The sequence below is a fragment of the Neomonachus schauinslandi genome, chromosome 10 (assembly GCF_002201575.2).
Source record: "Neomonachus schauinslandi chromosome 10, ASM220157v2, whole genome shotgun sequence".
In the NCBI taxonomy this organism is placed as follows: domain Eukaryota; kingdom Metazoa; phylum Chordata; class Mammalia; order Carnivora; family Phocidae; genus Neomonachus; species Neomonachus schauinslandi.
Window position 1 is genome coordinate 130,173,878 of NC_058412.1, and position 19,598 is coordinate 130,193,475.

Below are 19,598 nucleotides of genomic sequence, written 5' to 3' on the forward strand. Positions count from 1 at the left end.
ACATAGGACTCAACCCCAGGACCCTGCGATCATGACCTGAGCCGAAGGCAGACGCTTAACCGACTGAGCCACCCAGGCGCCTATAAATACATTTTCAACATAAAATGGATTTATCAGGAGGTAGCCCTATACTAAGTCAAGGCAGGTCTATCTGGGATCTGGCTAAATTACTTTATATCGCTATGCCTCAATTTTCTTATAAAATGGGCAAGAAAATAACAATGCCTTCTTCAAAGGATCATTATGAGGATTAATTGAAATGCTTCCTACAAGGTGCTTACTGCTTACAGGTATGTGGTGTGTCCTTGAGAAAAGTTAGTTTTTTTTGTTCTATTAATATATTATTACTACAATTACTATTTTATATTTCCAAACATAAGTCATAAGGAAAAAATATTCTAATGGTTTAACCTACAAATTTGAGTGCTCTGGAAAGACTTCAAAAAATAGTAATAATATGAATTAATTTATCTTCAAAAATATAAGAATCTGGGCCAGAGAAGATTCAGGAATGCTTCCCACTCTCTATGTATCAAGTCTTCTCAGTCAAAACAAGCTGCTTCCTCAGAGTTCTATTGCATATTTTAAACACACACAGACAAAGTCTCTATTACAATATTCAGAACTTCTGAGGAAGGATTATGTTTTGGTTGGTTGGTTGTTTTTTTTTCCACGTGGCAAAGTTCAAATTTTCACTTACTGCAACTGTTCATTCATTGAATGTTTCCCATGTACCAGGCATTATGGCAAATGCTGTCTGTAACAAGAAGCATTTTATTTATGTATTAGAGCAAATGTATACATTAGGTACTATCATCACTCCCATTTTACAGGTGGGAAAATTGAGGCTCTGAGAAGTAAAGTCACCTTTCAAACATCATCCTGCTCTTAAGCAGGATGCTCTTAAGTCAGGATTCGAACCCATGTTTGCCTGATTCCAAAGCTCAAACCCTTGACATTTTGTAGTAGAAGCAAGAACAGAAGAGAGAGAGAGGACAAAGCAAAGTTTGGTTAATGGAATTAGCGGATTTTCAAGAAAACACTATGCACAAGAGAAAAAAAAAACAACAACTGTGTTTTCTCACATTTGGGAGACATTGGTGTGTGACTTTGTTTTGTTTTAAATAAAAATTAGATCGTGTCATTCATCTACATAAAACTATCCAAAGAGGGCTTCACCCTAATTAAAATCAAGCCCGAACTCTACCATGGTCAACACCTGTTAGAACCTCAGCTCAGCCCGTGTTCCTCTTCTTAACACACCGACCTAGCTCTAGCTGTTCTTTCCGCCTGGGAATGTTTCCCCTCTGATCTTTCCATGGCTACCTGGTTATCATTCAGGCCTCAGGTCAGGTCTCTCCTGACCACCCTTTCTAAAGTCACCCTTCCTCTCACCCCATTTCCTCTTTGGGTTCTGCAGCGCCTTCCTTGGTCTCTGAAATGATCTCATTAATTCATTTTGCTTCTTCTCCACGAGAAAGTAAGCCCAAGTAGACAGAGACCTGGTCTGTCTTGATTACAGCTGTGTCCCCGGTGCCTCCAACAGAGCTTGGCACATAACAGAATTAAGTCAGGGAAACGTAAGGCAGGAGCACAGAGTGCAGGGCGTAGCAAGTACCCACGGAGCTTGACTGTAAAAATGGCAAGAGTAGCAACTCTTGTAATAACCGGTGGTGGCGGAGGTGGCGTTCTTTCTTCTAAGAATCCATTACCCAAATCCTCCTAGTTCTTAGGGTTAAAGAGGGAAGCAGAAGCCATCACCATAATTTCATTTACAAACCAAGTGTCCACTTACGAAAGTTATTTCCCACTCAGACATCCCTTCCTGTGCAACACCGACCTGTGTGTCAATACCCCACTCCGTCCGGAGAAAGGACGCTAAGGTGGAAATGTAAGGCACACGATTTGCCAAGGGAAACTGCAAACCTTGCAGAAGATGCAGGAGTTTGCTGAGTCATGGAAAGTATTGCTCAGATCACACACGTGGCTCCTGTCGGGTGAGAATCTGGCAGAGTTCAAAGAGTTCATGGAAGAAGACAGGAAGGTAGAAGGGAAACTAGGTGACGACCCACTAAGCTCTTCAAAAGAGAATTATATTTGAATATCAAAGGATTATGGTAGGCATTTGGGAAAACTGACGAAGACCTCAAAAAGTTTTACAAAAAAGACCCTTCTGAGGTGTTGCAGAAGGAGTCAAGTGACACATCAAACAACTGAGGCTTTCTGTGTTGTGCAAATGCATTTGTTGTTTTATAGGTCTTGAAATAAGGATTCATGTGGCAGATACTTATAGCTTGGAGGAAGATGTTACATTTGGAAATTTCGCGGAATGATCAGATTTCATGCTTTTCATTTCAATATGAAAAAGCCACGATGTCTTGGCCAAGAAATTCCAGCATAAATAAAAGAAAGGAATGAGCCGGGGGGCATCTTAGAGCTGAAGGTTCTTGACTATCAGCTTGATAGAACATGTCTGAGCATCTAGTGATGGAACTGCTGGGTTTTAATGTTGGGTTCCAACATTATGTGGGCAAAAGGTAATTGTTCACCCTGTGCTCTCTCAAGAGTCAGCAGTGATTTGCCCATCACTGTGGGGTGACACTATACTAGTGAAGCTCACCATTTCCACTCTCCTTTCTGCTCACAGATTTCCTATCATTCGTGTGCTGCAAAAGTCTGGAACGTACAAAGATAATTCAAATGCTAAACCACCATTGCTCCAATGGGAGCCAGTACTGTCACTCAAAGACACATTCAGGGGCGCCTGGGTGGCTCAGTCCATTAAGCATCTGTGTTCGGCTCAGGTCATGATCTCAGGGTCCTGGGGTCGAGCCCCCACATCGGGCTCCCACGGGGAACCTGCTTCTCCTTCTCCCTCTGCCTGCCACTCCTCCTGCTTGTGCTCTCTCTCTCTCTCTTTCTCTGTCAAATAAATAAATAAAATCTTTAAAAAAAAAAAGACACATTCAATGTTTGATTTTGTTTTTTGGTTTTTTTTCTCCATTTGATTTTAATACACATTTAACATGTGTTTCCTACCCGAAACAATTGATCTCTTAACTCTTTTCGTTTTCTGTACGGACCTTCTGCTCTCATGGCAACGTAACTAGCATCTGCGACCCAGCATGCCTTGTCAAGCTTTGTCCACACTCATACAAATACATATAAGCATTCCAGATACATGTACACAGGGGTTGTGTTTGTTCTTCTTGGTTTTTACAAAAATTGGATCAGATTAGACATAGTTTTTGATTGCTTTTATATATTATTGTTATGGATGGAACGTTCATGACCCTACAAAATTCATAGGTGGAAATCCTAACCCCTATGCTGGTTGTATTAGGAGGTGGGGCCTTTGGGAGGAGATCAGGTCATGAGGGTGGAGCCCTCATGAATGGAATTCGTGCCCTTATAAAAGAGGCCCCAGAGAGCTCCCTTGCCCCTTCCACTGCTTGAGGACCCAGTGAAAAGGTGGCCATCTATGAACCAGGAAGAAGGTTTTACTAGAAAACAAATCTACCCCAGTCTGTGGTATTTTTGTTAAAGCCGCCTGAATGAACTGACAGTCACAGTTAGTCCTCTCTGTCAGTATGTCCAAATCTATCTTATGTTTTCAGTAGGGTCCACGCCCTGCATGGAGCCCAGGGTGGGGCTTGAACTCATGACCCTGAGATCAAGACCTGAGCTGAGATCAAGAGTCAGATGCTTAACCAGCTGAGCCACCTAGGCGCCCCATCTTATTTTTTTTTAATAACTGCATAATATTCCTTAGTATGCATATACCAAAAGATATTTAAGCCATTGCCCTAATCAATGACCGTTCTGAGAGCTTCCAAGTAATTGTTTCCATTTCTATTACAAACAATGCCGGGATAAACATCTGTGTTCAAAAATCCTAAACTAATGCTTTATTTCTATGGAACCAACGCACAGATTGGAACTGCTGCATCTAAATCAATGTGCATTTAATTTTTGAAAAGAGGCACTACCAGATTTCTTTCCCAGAAAGGACTCCAGCGATGCACACTTCCAGCAGCAATGTGATAGAGCGTCTTTCTCCCACCCCCAAGGGTGGCAGGGATCGATATACAACATAAAGCACATCTTAAATGGTAAAAACATACCAGGGAAGGTCACGTATTATTCTCTCAGTGCCCTCCAAGGATAAGAACACCAAGGATAGGCCTTGGACATGGAGGGTGGGGTAGGTAGAATTCATGCCCCGTAGAACACTGCTGAAGAGTGACAATTATTAGCTTGACTCTGGGGATTGGGAGTAGCCAGACAGAAAGCACTAGGAGACAAGAGGCTCAGGGGAGAAGGACGGGGAAAAGCAGCCAAATCAAGAAGACATTATGTTCTCCAGAGTCAACAGATGAATGATCAGCGAGCACACACGACGATGCTTAACGCCATCAGTCATTAGGAAAAGGCAACCAAAACCACCACACGGTACCACTTTATATCCACTAGGATGGCCATGATCAGAACGACGGACCGTCACCAGTGTTGGCGAGGATGAAGAGCTATCAGAACCCTCATATGTTGCCGGAGGGAAGGTAAAATGGTGCAGTTGCTCTGGAGAGCAGGTTAGTAGCTCCTCTGGAAGTTAAACACAGAGTTCCTGTATGACCCAGTAATTCCACTCCTAGGTACACAGCCAAGAGAAGGAAAACATATGTCCACACGAGAACGTGTACACAGATGTTCACAACAGCATTATCCACAATAGTGGAAGAAGTGGAAGCCACCCAAATGTCAGTCCGTCAGCTGATGAATGGACGCACAAGACGTGGCCCAACCAGACATCAGAGTAGTATTCAGCCATGGAAAATAATGAAGCATTGCGACTCACTATGACATGGGTGAACTTGAAAACATGACGCTAAGTGAGAGAATCCGGGTATAAAATACCACATATCACATGATTCTAATTACATGAAATATCCAGAAGAGGCACATCCATAGAGACAGAAAGCAGATTAGTGGTTGCCAGGGGCTGGGGGGAGGGGCTACAGGGAGTGACTGCCATGGGCAAGGAGTCTCTGGTTGGAGTGAAATGTTCTGGAATTAGATAGTGGGGATGGTTTGTGCTACCTTGTAAATATACTCAAAAGCACTGAACTGCATACTTTAAAAGGATGAATTTTGTGGTATGTGAATTATAACTCACTTTGGAAAAGGAAAACATTGTATAAACAAACATCAAATGGGGGCAGTGGGGTGGGGAAAGGAACACCAAATGTGAGCACACAGTTAAAAGGAAAGACACACAGCTGACTTTTAAGCATATGAAAGGATGCTCAATCTCATGAATAGTTAAATATGAGCAAAATTAGGAGACTTAGCTTTCCACCTATCAAACTGGTGAAAAGGGAGATATTTAGTAACCTAACACGGAGGGAAGAGGAGAAAGCACAGCCCCGTCTATCGATGGTGGCAGTGTATTTTGGCAATCTCTTTGGAGGGTAATTTAGTAATATGTACCAAAATTTAAAACTTCACAAGCCCTGTGAACTCTAATTTCTACTCGTGGAATATTACCCTACAAATATAATCGCATCGAGGCACAAAGACACAGAACAGATACACACAATTTGCTGGGCCACTGTCCCCATGACAAAAGACTAGAAACAACCGAACCACTTATCAGTAGGGGACTGGTTGTGAATCCCATACAGTGAAATCCTCCACACACATGAACATTCTCCAAGACACCTAGTAAGGGAAAAAAGCCATATCCAACTGTATGTACAGAATGTTCCCATTCATTTTTAAAAAGTGGTGTTGAGAGGTAGAGCAACAGATTTTAAAATATGCTCAGTTGGAACACCTCTGGCCTTAAGAAACGGTGAAGAATGCTTGCCTCTAAGGAAGGAAATGGGAAGCAGAGAGACTCAGGGTGGGGATGTTTTTCTTGTCTTACCTTATTATGTATACTGTTGGGAATGTTTATATGGACACGTACTAAGGCCCACATCATCCCATGTCACTTAAACATGTACAAATAATGAAAGGATAGGGGGAAAGGAGGGGTCTAGAATGGGATTGAAGACTGACTGAAGGAACATTTGGCCCATTTCCACTTAGCCTGGGGCGGGCCCAGCAGCGACAGTGGGGTCTGTAACTGATGAGCCTACAGCTGTCTTGGAGGCTTCACCAGGCCAAGTGGGTCCCGCATCCTGGAGTGGCATGACTTCGGGGGCATCTCCATGTTCCAGAGTCTGACCCTCTGCTCAGCAAACTCAGAAACCTCAAATTTTAAGTCCCCTGGAGTTGATATACCCTTCAGAGGTCATTTTAAAAAGAGTTCACAAATGAAGCATAGAGGCGGCTTCAAAGGGGGACACAGCCACTGGGGATCTCCTACCCACGCGGTCCCTCCCTGGTGACAACATATACCGGAGCATGTTATCAAGGGCAGGAGGCCTGGTGGGTCCAGAAGCTAAGCAAGCACAACTTAGAATTAATTAGCTATAGGATTTAAATGTTTAGTCACTTCAGGCTGGAATCACCTAAGGGTGATGATGATGATTTTTTTTTAAAGTTATTTTTGGTGAGCGATGAAAAGTAGGGAGAACAACTTTACGTTATCAGAAGTTGCCAACTGTGAGATCTGCTGATAGGGCCAGCATGGCATTCGTCCAGCACAATGTTTAGATTTTTTTTTTTTCTTTTGAATTGGGAAATGTCATCTGAAAATCCTCAAACAGGGTTTTCACTGAAATCTCTTATTATCTGCTGGGGGATATCTGCAGGGCAACCACGCCTGGAGCTGAGAATCAGCTCTACATCACAGCTTTTGTCCCTACAAATGGAGCCAGATTCTGCTTGTATTTCCCGTGTCTCGTTCTCAGAAACCTGTGGCCTTTGAGGTCTGCTCTGCACATAGCAGATCTCACCCACTAATCTGCTGCTTTAATTGTTAAACTTCCAGGAATGTTTAGGGCAGCTTACCATTTCTTTGGTCTCATAGATTGATTGATTGATTGATTTTTTGTGCAGTGACAAGTGTTGGCAAATTCTTCCCAGTGTGGTAAAAGGATATGAAGAGAAGGTCTTTAGAAAAGTCCACTCTAGGATTAGAACTGTGGTGGAAGCATTTATGGTGTTTCACGATCTGGTTAAAATGCACCCTGGGGGAGAGAAATGAAATAATGTACAGCTGACCCATGACGATCCTGTTTCTCTTTTTGCTGTTTGTCATGCTTTCTCTGGGTCTCTTTCGGGCTCTCTTGGATGACCCTTCAAGACAGGGACAAGTTAATATTGCTCATGCTCCTGAAACCATGTCGGATGTCTCTATGTTCAGAGCAGAATATGCTGTCCGGGCTTCTTCTCAGTCCAGAGAGGCAAAGAACAAGTTGTGTTTTACTCGACAGCAGCTGCGTGGAAGTTAATGAAATCCAACTGTATGAACCCTGGAACAGAATGCTGTGTCCAGGGTGTCAGCCATGGTAGGGACAAAAAAGTCTTGGAAGAATATAAAACAGAAATGCCAATGTTTTATTTCTGAAAAAAAAAAAATGTGAATAAGGAATTTTCTATGTGAGTGCATTCCAAATGGTTTCCAACCATGGCTGAACATTAACAGCTTTCAAAATACTAATGCCCAGGGAAACTTGCAAAAAGATTTGTGCCTGGGCCCTACCCTCCAGAGCTTCTGATTTACTGATTCTAGGTGGGGCCTGGTAATGGGATTTAAAAAAAAAATCCTCCCAGTGATTCCAGTGTGGATTAAAAATCAGGCACCACTATTTCCAGGAATCGACATCATTGTGATGGCCATCCTTTATTGTTTCAGGCACCAAGTGAAGGGATTTGCAAGCATTATCTTATTTTCTCTTCGTAACACCATGAGGTGGAGAAGTGAAGTCTCTTGTTTAAGCTCACACAGCTGCGAAGAGGTAAAGCGAGGCTGCAGATGTGGTTTGTCCAAGAGCACTCTCTCCAGCCATACTTTGTACAGCCTCCCTCAGGAAGAAACTATCTAAAATGCAAAGGATAAAAAATGTGTGCAAGAGTGTTCACTGCAACATTGTTTGGAGTGGAGAGAAAGAAAAACAATAAAAAATGGATGCCCACTATCCGGGGTAATGGCTGAATAAATGATAGCATATCCATACCTTAAAACATTTTGTAGCTGTCGAAAAACAGTGAATTAAAGAGTGTACCTGTTGAATTAGAGGGATCTGTACATGTTTGTGTAGCCTAGGGACTTGTCCTGGGCTGGGCTGGCTGGACATGTGGGGACTAGCTGGGCATTTCTCTCTTTCTTGCCGCCTGGCTTCTTGGTGGGACCAGCGTGGGCTCCCTCCCGGCAGGACGGTCTCAGAGCATTTGGACTGACCCTGTAGCTAGCTTACCCTAAAGCTGGTGCTGCAAGAGACAAAGGCCGAGGCTACGGGGCTTCTTAAGGCTTAGCCTTGGAATTCATGTGTCATCCCACTCACTCCGTATTATTGGTTATGTAGCCCAGCCCAGATTCAATGGGTGAAGACCACAATAGGGAAAGGTGAAGTATTTTGGGGGGTGGGGTGTGCATATCTGGAGACTGTCTACCATAGTAGTGTAATAGGATAATTTGATCCAACAGAAATTCTCCCCTAGAGTTTTTGGTGAGAAAAAGCACTAAGGCTTAGACTCCCCAGGGCATACTTGCAAGGGGGTGGAGGGGCAAGGAGCGCTGGGCCACCTGCGAGGGCCAGTCTTCCGAAGTCGCTGCTGTATACTGAGAGGCGAGGCCGTGCAATGCAGGGGAAGGAGAAAGGGGAGAGCCTGCGTGGATGCGGCTTGGAGCACGGTTTCAAGTGCGGAGTTGAGCATAAGGAGCATACACAGCAAGGTGAAACGAGCTAAATCCCCCTAACGTCTTTTGAAGGCCTGAGTAAAGATGTATGCTCCTTCTGGTTGCCCAGCGGTAATTCTTCGAGATCAATGCTGGCAAGCACTGCTGACGGCCCACCCGGCAGCCAATCCACTCCAGCCCCGTGTTCTCTGCTTGCAGCCCGGAGATGGGTGCCGTCCTAGCATGCCCTGCGGCTGGTGGGGCCACGTGACCTAGTTCTGGCCAATGAGATTAAGAGGATGCCTACTTGCGCGCAGGGCCTTCTGGGAAAGAGCTCCCGTTCTGTCCTGATAAAACGGGGGCAGGAGGGCGGGAAATGGTGGCCCATGTTGGCCTTTCTCTTCCTGCTTTTGGGTCGCCTCACGGGAGGATGTTCTCACATCTCGGGTAGCTCTGATTTTTGGCCTTGGGGCTCCCAGTACACTTCGCCCAAGCGTCACTCTTGGCAAATGCGTCTATTCTCAGATGTTATCACATGGGCAGGGACACTTGGCTCACGTATGAATTTTCAGTCCCGCAAAAGGATTCCACTTATTTTATTTTATTTTTTTTAAAGCAAAATTTGGCAATTCTTCCGTTTGGGAACAATTGACTAGGAACAGAAAGGGAAGCTGTTACTATTTTAGAAACTCCGTATCCAGGTGAAACAGAGACAGTCTCCTGTTTCTGAAAAATGATGATACATCGTGCATTAGTCTCTGCCATCCAACAGCATTGAGGACTGAACAGATTTTTTTAGAGAGGGGACTAATGTAATAAATTTGATAGAAAGGAGTCGAAGAAGGAGAAAAATGGGGCATTTTTATTTCTCCAAAGATCAGTGAGGTTCTAGGCATAAATACACAGGTGGGAAAATCTCAGATCATCAGATGACATGACAGGGAAAGCCAGGGATAAAGGACGCGCATGACAACAGACTCTGCTTCTAGTTTTTCTTGTCTCCTGTATTTCAACCCATTTACTGTGTGCCAGCCACTGTTCTTATACCTCCCTACAAAGTTATCATTATTATTATTATTCCCATTTTACAGATGACTCTCTGAGAACACAAATTCCTTGCCAAGGTTCCACAGCTAGTGGGTGGCAGAGCTGGGACCTAAGCCCAGGTCTCTTAGACAAGTATGAGTGTGCTCACATTAGTTTTCTATTGCTGCTGTAACAAATCACCCCAATTTTGGTGCCTTCCAATAACACAAATATATTATCTTACAGTTCTGAAGGTCAGAAGTTGAAAATGGGTCAGCTTCTGGAAACTCTAGGGGAGTATCTGCTCCCTTGCTCTTTACAGCTTTGAGAGGCCCCCTGCATTCCTTGGCTCATGGTCCTTTCCTTCCTGTCAAGGCCAACACTGCAGAATCTTCTAATCTCTCTCTCTCTCTCTCTCTGTGACATCTGCTTCTATCCCTCTCATCTCCCCCTGCTTCCCCCTTGAAAGGCCCTTGAGAGTACGTTGGGCCCACCCGGATATAAAAGTTATGCTAGAGATAATCCAGTGAATGTCAAATTGTATGACAGCTTTTATGAGCATCAACATTAAATCCAACCCAGCACAAGTAGCTTCCTCCATGTGTTTACCAGCTGCCAGGCACTATTCTAAGTATTTCACATGTATCAACTCATTTCAGCCTCATGGTGATCTTAGAAGCTTGGTTCTACCAGGAATATCGTTCCCATTTTATAATTGAAAGGACAGAGGCTCAGAAACTTGTCCAAGCTCACAGAGCAGAGCCACGACTCAAATCCCGCACCCTGGCTTCTTACCCTTCCTTCCTACTGCCACCCCCGCTTCTTAATAAGCCCTCCCAGGAAATGTTCCTGCAGGGTGATTAATTGTTGAACCGTAGTGGGGAAAATATAGATAAAAAGAAGGAACACAGTCACGCAGAATCCCACTTACCCTTCCTCTGGTGACTTTTCTCTATGCGCATATGTATATGTATACCCCACCAGAGATGAATACAGATGTGCATCAAAAGATTTGGTCAGAGAATTCTGTCAAAAGGATCAAAAAAGGCCCCCAGAATCCTACTTTTATACCCCCTTAAAAACTGCATTGAAAATGATAACCTAGTTAATGACCTGGGGAAAACAGCAAGAGGGTGATAATAGGCTGCCTTCCTCATTAAGTGGGATAATCACTCCAAAGCGAGTTGCACAGGGCTCAAGTTGTCAGTGAATGACAGGCAGAATTCTGACCTCAGAGGATTAATCTAAACTCTTTACAGATTCTCCAGCGGGCGCCGGTTAAGTTGAAAGCAAGGCTGCAGGGAACTAGAGCTAAATGCCACGAACCCAGGACTCACCAAAATGCGATTCTCTGGTTTCCCTTGTCCTGTGTAGGTATTCACACAGCAATATGCTATTCCAGATTGTCGTCCTGTGTTTCTGTAACCTGTTTTCCTCCTTTTAGGAATTCCTTCCGTATATAAATATATATATATAAATGTTGGGGAGGAAAAGAGGGAAAGGTGTAGAAAAGGAGGGAGAGAGGGACCGAGGAAGGGAGAGAGGGGGGATGCTTTCTCAATTCCCAACACTATGTGCTTCTGTTCATCCTACACACTCCTTGCCCTTGCGTCCTATACTACAACTAGGGGAATAATCGTATAATCACGATAGAGAAAGTAATTTCCATAGGGCCTATTACATTCTCAATGCCTCTCAATTTCTTGAGAACATCTACAGTTTGTAAATTATATAAATGGTATGGTTCTCATTTCAAAGCCCATGCATCTCAATGGCCAGCTTTTACCCCATTCTCATCAAAGGCCACGGCTATAAATACAATCCATTTTGTGTACATCAAAGTATAAGTTTGACGCACAGGGTTTAAAGGCAGGGAGAAACTTGGGGCCTTTTTCTCGTCCAGGGATTGCCTATCCCGACGGTGAGTCAGAATCCTCTAGAAAGCTCCCAACCTTAGCTTATTGTAGATAGAGCCTATGGGAGGGGACCTGCCATCTAAGCTTTTAATAAACTCCTCAGGAATGATATTGTGATATAGAATAAGAAATACCCATTTGGTCTTCATCCCCATTCCGGGCACAGACCGCCTCTAAAACTTATCATATAAATGATAAGAGCCATGAAGACGTCTTTTGTTATTCATAACAAGCCAGCGCCTTTTAACTACCTCTGGGTTTATGTTAATGAGTGACTTTGGAAAGCCCCTAAGGATGGGGGCCCTGGTTGCCAGGGGAACCAGCCTTGTGATTAGAGGGTTGGAACTTTCCATCCCATCCCCCATCTCTGGGGAGGGGAGAGTGGCTGGATATTGAGTTCCATCACCAATGGCCGATGACTTAATCAATCACGTCTGTGTAATAGAGCATGCACAAAAATCCCTACAGTATAGGGTTCCGAGAGCTGGACTGTGAGTACATGGGGGTGCGGGGAGGGTGGTGTGCCCAACCAGGGCACGGAAGCTCTGTCACCCCCAGGCCCTCCTACCTTGCCCTATGCCTCCCTTCCATCTGGCTGTTGCTGAGTTTATCCTTTTATAATAAACTGGCCATCTAATAAGTCGACTGTTCTCCTGAGGTCTGTGAGCCATTCTAGCAAATGACTGAACCTGAGGTGGGGCTCCTGGGAATCTCTGATTTGTGCGGGTCACCTGACCACCCACCGCTTGTGACTGTCAACTGAAAGTGGGAGGCAGTCTTGAGGGACTGAGGCTTCAGCCTGTGGGCGCTGATGTTAACTTTAGGTCAACAGAGTCAGAACTGCATTGAGACGGAGGACACCCAGAAGCGTCACAGAATTGCTTGGTATGGAAACCCCACACATTTGGTGTCAGATGTGGCGTGAGTAGTGGAATATAAAGAAAGGAGTTTTCCCCTAACACTAGGAGATTCTAAAACCTCTAGAACCAATAATAGGACTCATTTCCTCATTGCTCAGAAGAAAAAACTGAAGCCCAGAAACTTACAGGCAAATGACAGGAACCATAATCATAAAATAATAATGACAGCTAATACATAGAGCACTTACTATGTGGCAGGCGCTGAAAGAGGTGCCTTATTAAATCTGATACTTACGTTATAGGTACTATTGTTATTCCACTTTACAGACAAGGAGACGGAGGTTCAGAGAGCTTAAGTAACTTGCTTAAAGTCACACAGCTGGTAGGTGGCAAAGCCAGCAGCTTGATTCCAGAGTTCTTACCCTTAACTACTTCTTCTTCTTATATAAGTTTATATATATACTCTGCAAAGTAGAACCCGGCCACTTTTGATACACTGAATGTATAGTGTTCTACTGCAGGACAAATAAAATAGGTGAGTATATCGTCCTATTTTAAAACTGGCCTTGTGTAGGGAATATTCTGTTGCCTTGTCTAACCGGCTTCTGTGGAGTTCCTAAGTGCCAGGTAATATGTAAATGCTTCATGGACAGTCTCCTTTAATCCTCTTGGGAACTGTGTGATGTAGGTGTTCTTATCCCCAGAGGACAGCTGAGAAAGCTGAGGTTTAGAAAGTGAAATGGCTTGTCCAGATCACACAGCTAGTCCATTGCAGAACAGGGACTTTTTTTTTTTTTTTAATATTTCATTTATTTATTTGACAGAGAAAGAGAGCATGAGCACAAGCAGGGGGAGTGGCAGGCAGCGGGAGAGGGAGAAGCAGACACCCTGATGAGCAGGGAGCCTGACATGGGGCTCGATCTCAGACCCTGGGATCATGACCTGAGCCGAAGGCAGATGGTTCACCCACTGAGCCACCCAGGCGCCCCGCAGAGCAGGGACTTTAACCCTGGTCTGTCCAACTCCAAATGCCAACCTCTTAGTGTTTTCACTCTTTTGCTTTTGTCTTATCTGCTGGAGATCCTTGGCCTCTTGCAGCGGTTACACATACTCAGAAGGGATGGATGCTGCTCAGAGTTGAACTGTATCCACCAGTGCCTGTGACTTCATTTGGAAACAGGGTCTTTGCCAATGACTACATTAAGATGAGGTCAATTAGGGTGGACACCAATCCAATGTGACCGTGTCCTTATAGAAGGGGACATGTGGACATGCAGATGGACGTGCATAGAGAGGACAACATCTGGAAGCCACGGAATGCCCTGAAGCTCCTAGGAGCTAGGACAGAGGCAGAGGACAGAGTCCCACTCGCGGTGCTTGAAGGCGCCAACGTTGCTGATGTGGTCAGGCCGTGGTGCGGAGGATTGTCCATGGTGATGAGGACTGTCCCCTAGCCAGGACTACCCATCACCATCACTGGGTTCCTCTTCTCTCCTACTTCCCCACTTCCCCACTGGCTCATGGTCTCTACCTTCATTTTTGTGTCTGTGGTTTTACTTTTTAATATAACTGAATACAGTCAAAAGAAAAGACTTGGGGCCTCCAGCACTGTGAGACAACATGTTTCAGTTGTGTAAGCCACCCCGTTCGTAACACTGTCTCGGCAGCCCCAGGACACTAACACTAATGTTTTCAAAGCGAGCCTGTGACTTCAAGCCTTGCATTTTCTTTTCACCATGTACGGGATCCACAGACCCTTCCCCACCCGCCGAGGAGCAGCCCACCTCCCCCATGTGGCACTGACCTTCATCATAGAATGGAATGTCGCGGGTCGATATGATCACCGGCATCCCGTTTTGACCACAGTCACTCTCAGATGCCACCTGCAACAGAACATGTGGCATTTGTAGTCAGGTGTTTGGGGGAAATCAGAACTTAGGGAAGAACCTCAAGGCCACAAGGTGCATCACCGAATTAAACTTAAGTTTCCTAAAGTAGTAGTGCCCCAACTCGGCTGCCCTGAAAATGCGGATGCCTGCCCTCACTCCCACGCGGATTCTGGTTTAATTGGTCTAGGATGCTACGCTGGCCAGCTGATCCCAATGTGTAGCCGAGGCTGCGAGCTACTGACCTGAATCTGGGTTTCCCATCCTCAGCACCACTGACATTTGGGGCCAGATCATTCCCTGTTGTGAGGGTTGTCCTGTGCACTGTTTAGCAGCATCTCTGGACTCTAGCCACTAGATCAGTAGCCCTGAGCTGTGACAATCAAAAATGTCTCCAGACACTGCCACGTGTCCCCTGGTGGCGGCGGGGTTGGGGGGGGGCAGGCCAAATCACCCACAGCTGAGAACCACCTGGTGGTAGGTACCAAACTGGCCCCATACGATGCACCTTGGAGGTCCTTAAAGACACAGCTTTCATAGACGCCCAACCTTGTAATTTTGGATTCAGTAAGTCTTAGGTGGGGACTTAGAGCCTGCATCTTTTTTTTTTAAGATTTTAATTTATTTATTTGTCAGAAAGAGAGAAGGAGAGAGGCAAGCAGAGGGAGAAGCAGGCTCCCTGCTGAGCAAAGAGCCTGATGTGGGGCTCGATCCCAAGACCCTGAGATCATGACCTGAGCCGAAGGCACCCAACACACTGAACCACCCAGGTGTCCCTAGAGCCTGCATCTTTTTTTTTTTTTTTTAAGATTTTATTTATTTATTTGACAGAGACAGAGACAGTGAGAGAGGGAACACAAGCAGGGGGCGTGGGAGAGGGAGAAGCAGGCTTCCCGCTGAGCAGGGAGCCCAATGTGGGGCTCGATCCCAGGACCCTGGGATCCTGACCTGAGCCGAAGGCAGACGCTTAACGACTGAGCCACCCAGGAGCCCCGGGCCTGCATCTTTAACAAGCTCCTGGATGGATGCTGGAGGTTTGAGTACAATGGAAGAATCCCTGGGACAACAGCACATCATCAGTAATTTCTGTGTGATGAGCACTGAAAAGGCTATTTCGTCTGCTGTCGTCCCCAAGTCTAGCTACCAGTAGCGAATGACCCAGGAGCTAATGATCTTGCTCAGCTAGTAGTTAGGTGACCCTAACTATACTACCTTGTTAGCGTCTGTCTCCGATTCATTCTCTTGGTCTTCAACTCTTCGTGGGACGCTCATTTGGTTACCCATGGATCCTGCAATAGAGAAAAAAAGAGAAAGAGAAGAATTAAAACCCAAGACAAACAAAAGTCTTATTCCTGCCTATGAAGTTAGGTGCAGAGAACTGACAAGTTACTGTGGATGTATTACCACAAGCCCAAGTTAGGTCAATTGCTTATACTTATTTTGGGGGATGAGAAAAGATTCGGGACTCATATATTCAGTAGAATTTAAGTCAAATGCAACCCCAGTTTATATTCAGTATAGATACCATTTTTTCCCCCTTTTAACCAAACACAGCTATGGAATCAAGGAGATTTTAGAATGAGGATAATTAAAATAATACTTATAATTTTTAGTATTCTCTGATCGTCAAACTGAATTAGATCCCTTGTTAATAGCCCTCATAGCTCTGGTTTTTTGTTTGTTTTTGATTTTCATAGCACTCAGTGCTACTTGTAATTATATATTTATTTGGCTGTGTTTTCACTGAGTCATTGATTCAACAAATACATACTGGGTACCAACTCTGTAGCTTATGCCGTGCCAGGCACGAGGCTTATGGCTGTGCATTCAACAGACTAGGCCCCCTGACTTCACAGGGCTCAAGTCTGGTGGGTAGATAGTAAACAAGACAATAAATCCATCAGACAGGCCAATTCTGATAGTTCAAGGCAGCATGGTACAATGATTAGGAGCCCAGAGCCCGAGCAAGACAACCTGGCCTTGAACCCTCTCTCTGCTTCTCCTTGCTGTGTGTCCTTGTGTGAGTTAATTAGGCTCTCTGTGCCTCACAGGCCTGCTATAAGGACTCAATGATTGATGCTTGTAAAATGGTAAAAACAATGGGAGGCTCGGTATAAGTAATATCTAAGTGCTTGTTAAACCCAATGGTTTAGGCAATGAACAAAAGTAAATTGGTAAAAAACCAAGGCCAGGCTAGGGCGCAGGAGGCAGAAGTTCTGGAATGAAGTAACAATGGATCCAGACTGGGAGGGCAAAACAGAATATTTAGCTTCTGTGTCCCTTCCCCAATACACTGTAAGCATCATGAGGCCAGGTCTGTCTGTCTTTACCTGCTGTGGTATCTTCTATTCTCACCGCGGTGTTTGCATTTATCAGGTGCTAATTATCAGTTATTGGTGGGAAGGAGGGACTTAATCATTGATAATTACGCCTCCCCTCGCCTGCACTGAGCTAGGCGTGTGCCCACATCGTTACTAAGCCTCTCAAGAGCCTTGCTTTAATAATAATGATAAAAGTCAACAATTATTCAGCACGTTCTCAGTTCCCAGCACTGGTTCCCAAGCATGCTCCCTGTGTCGGCTTATTGAACCCCACAGCACCCCTGTAAAACGGGTGTTGTGATCATCTCATTCTAGATATGAGGAAGTTGAGGCTGAATTACTTTCCAAAGGTCACCCAGGTAATGATGGCAGAAGCAAGATTCAACAGGCTGCCTAGGCTCCTAACCACTGGAATGTTCTGCGTATTATTACCTCCCCTTCGAAAGGAGGGAATCAGGTCCCCAAAACTCACCCAGGAGAGACATCCAGGAAATGCAGAGTGAGAGTCTGACTCAGAGGATGCCTGGTCTCAGAAGTAGGGCTCTTTCAGACATTCCAGAGCCCTGCTGCCTTGAGACCTAAAAGTTTCTTTTTCACACACACAAATAATGTATGTTTGAGGAGCCTCGGGCTCATCAGCTCTGGTAGCTTTCAGAATAAAAACCAGGACTTCTGATTTCTGGTTAAAGCAGCCCTTGCGTCTCCAAGGATTACCCCGGGCTTCTGGCCCACAGTATAAAGTTTCATGCCCTGGTAATAGACGCACTGAGTCATCAGAAATTTCAGAGGCCAGAAAAGGGTCATAGATCTTACCCCTTGCTCTCTCGGGGGAATTTGATCAATAACAGGATCTGGGGATTTTATGTGTTTTCTAATCATACGAGGTAATAAAGCTGAGCACTTGCTAACACATACAGGACACTAGTTATTTTGCAAGACTTCCTATTTATAAAATCCATGACATGCATACTTACGATAGACCATCACTTCCATCTATAAACGGGCATCATGAATATAATATTGAATCTTCAAGACTGGGGTGGGCAAACAACAGCTGTGGGCCAAATCCAGCCCACTGCCTATTTCGGTGTGGCCGGTGAGCTAAGAACAGGCTTTACATTTATAAATGGTTGGAAAAAAAATCAGAAGAAGACTCATAGATTGTGACACAGGAAGACTCTATGCACTCCGAATTTTGGTATCTATAAGTAAAATTCTATGGGGTGATAGCCACGCCCATTCATTCACATCTTGTCAACATGGGGCTGTTTTCATGTTACAAACGCAGAGTTGCAGAATTGCAACAGAGACTAGATGGTCTAAAAAGTCTGGCCTTTTCCAGAATGTTTATCACCTGCTACTGGAGATCACCCTGAGTGATATATACCTAGCTTGCGAATAAGAGGATTGAGGGAGCTGAGAGACAAAGTGTTGGCGGTAGTTAGAATGACCAGGATTTGAACCCACTATGTATAAAAATAAAGATGACAGCTCTAACAACCACAGTGATGACAAAATAGTGACAACAACAACCAAATTGGCGAGTGATTACCATGTGTTGAGAAACTATTCGAGGGGCTTTACTTAGAGTAAGCTCATTGACTCCTTGTAGCATAATCAGCAAGGCATGGGTACCATTATTTCAATTTTACAGACAAGGAAACTGAGGTTAGTAGGCGCAATGCCTTGACCAAGGCCACTCACAAGGATAGACACACAGAAGATTATGTCACCACCTGAGCCCAGCTTTTTACAAAATTAAAAAATGAGTCAACCATGGGTTTGCAAACTTTTCAAGCTCTTCTTACTCAGTTCGGATTCAGTCCAATTTGGGGGGCTACTTTCAAAAAATGTTTGAGGTCATGAAAAATCTTCGGGCTGCAAGAAGTGTGATGTGAGCAGGCAGGAGAACTTTTCATCCCACAGAGCTGGGGCTCCTCCGTCTTCCTGAAAACTGCGGATTTGAAGTAGCCTCTTGGCAAATTCAGGGCCAAGTGGACAGAAAGAAGGACACTGCATTCGCCCGTCTTTTGCAGGGATAACCTGGATTCAGAGAATATTGCTTCCCACCAGCAGTTAGAACACAGGTGTTGTGAAATGGTTCCTGCTCTTCCTTCAGATTTTGTATAAAGAGCAGGATTTACATGGGACAAAAACAAAAGGTTCCTGCACCTATTGGCCATTGTCAGTATCAGCAGAAATGAATACAGTCAGCCTTCAGGGCGAGGTCAGACTGTTTGGGGAGGTCAAGGGGAACAATTTCACATTTAGCAATTACAGCTTCTGTTAAAAGTTGGCTCAAGCATGGAAAGTCCTCCCCTGCCCTAAAGATAGTACAGCTAATAAAACAATCATGATAATCACATCTGATGTGTAGGGAGAGTGAGCCATGTGCCAGCCCAGTGCTGAACGATGTAGATAGAGAGCCACGTAGCACGTAGGGTAAGGATGAGAATGATCCAGGGCAAGTTACCAAGCCTCGATGGGCCTCGGTTTCCTCTTCTGTAAAATGGGGATAACAAGGGCGCCTGGGTAGCTCAGTCAGTCAAGCGTCTGCCTTAAGCTCAGGTCATGATCCCGGGGTCCTGGGATGGAGCCCTGCATCCCACTGGGCTCCCTGCTTAGCAGGGGTCTGCTTCTCCCTCTCCCTCTACCCCTCCTTCCCTCTTATGTTCTCTCTCTCTCTCAAATAAATAAATAAAATCTTTTAAAAAAATTTTAAGAATGTGGATGACAACAGCACCCACCTCAGGTGGTTGTTGCAAGAATTAAGTGAGTTACTATATGCAAGGTGCAGGGAA

At 44.8% G+C, this 19,598-nt stretch overlaps 1 protein-coding gene across 1 annotated transcript in view; it reads right to left on the minus strand.

Annotated features, from left to right (window-relative positions):
• BCAS1 (brain enriched myelin associated protein 1) overlaps nucleotides 1-14,440 on the minus strand; it is an 88,605-nt gene extending 74,165 nt beyond the window's left edge. Inside the window, exon 1 of the mRNA XM_044919050.1 lies at nucleotides 14,395-14,440. Within this exon, the coding sequence (XP_044774985.1) occupies nucleotides 14,395-14,440 (46 nt within the window). The remainder of the gene's footprint in view (nucleotides 1-14,394) is intronic.
• Between the last annotated feature and the right edge of the window lie 5,158 nt (nucleotides 14,441-19,598).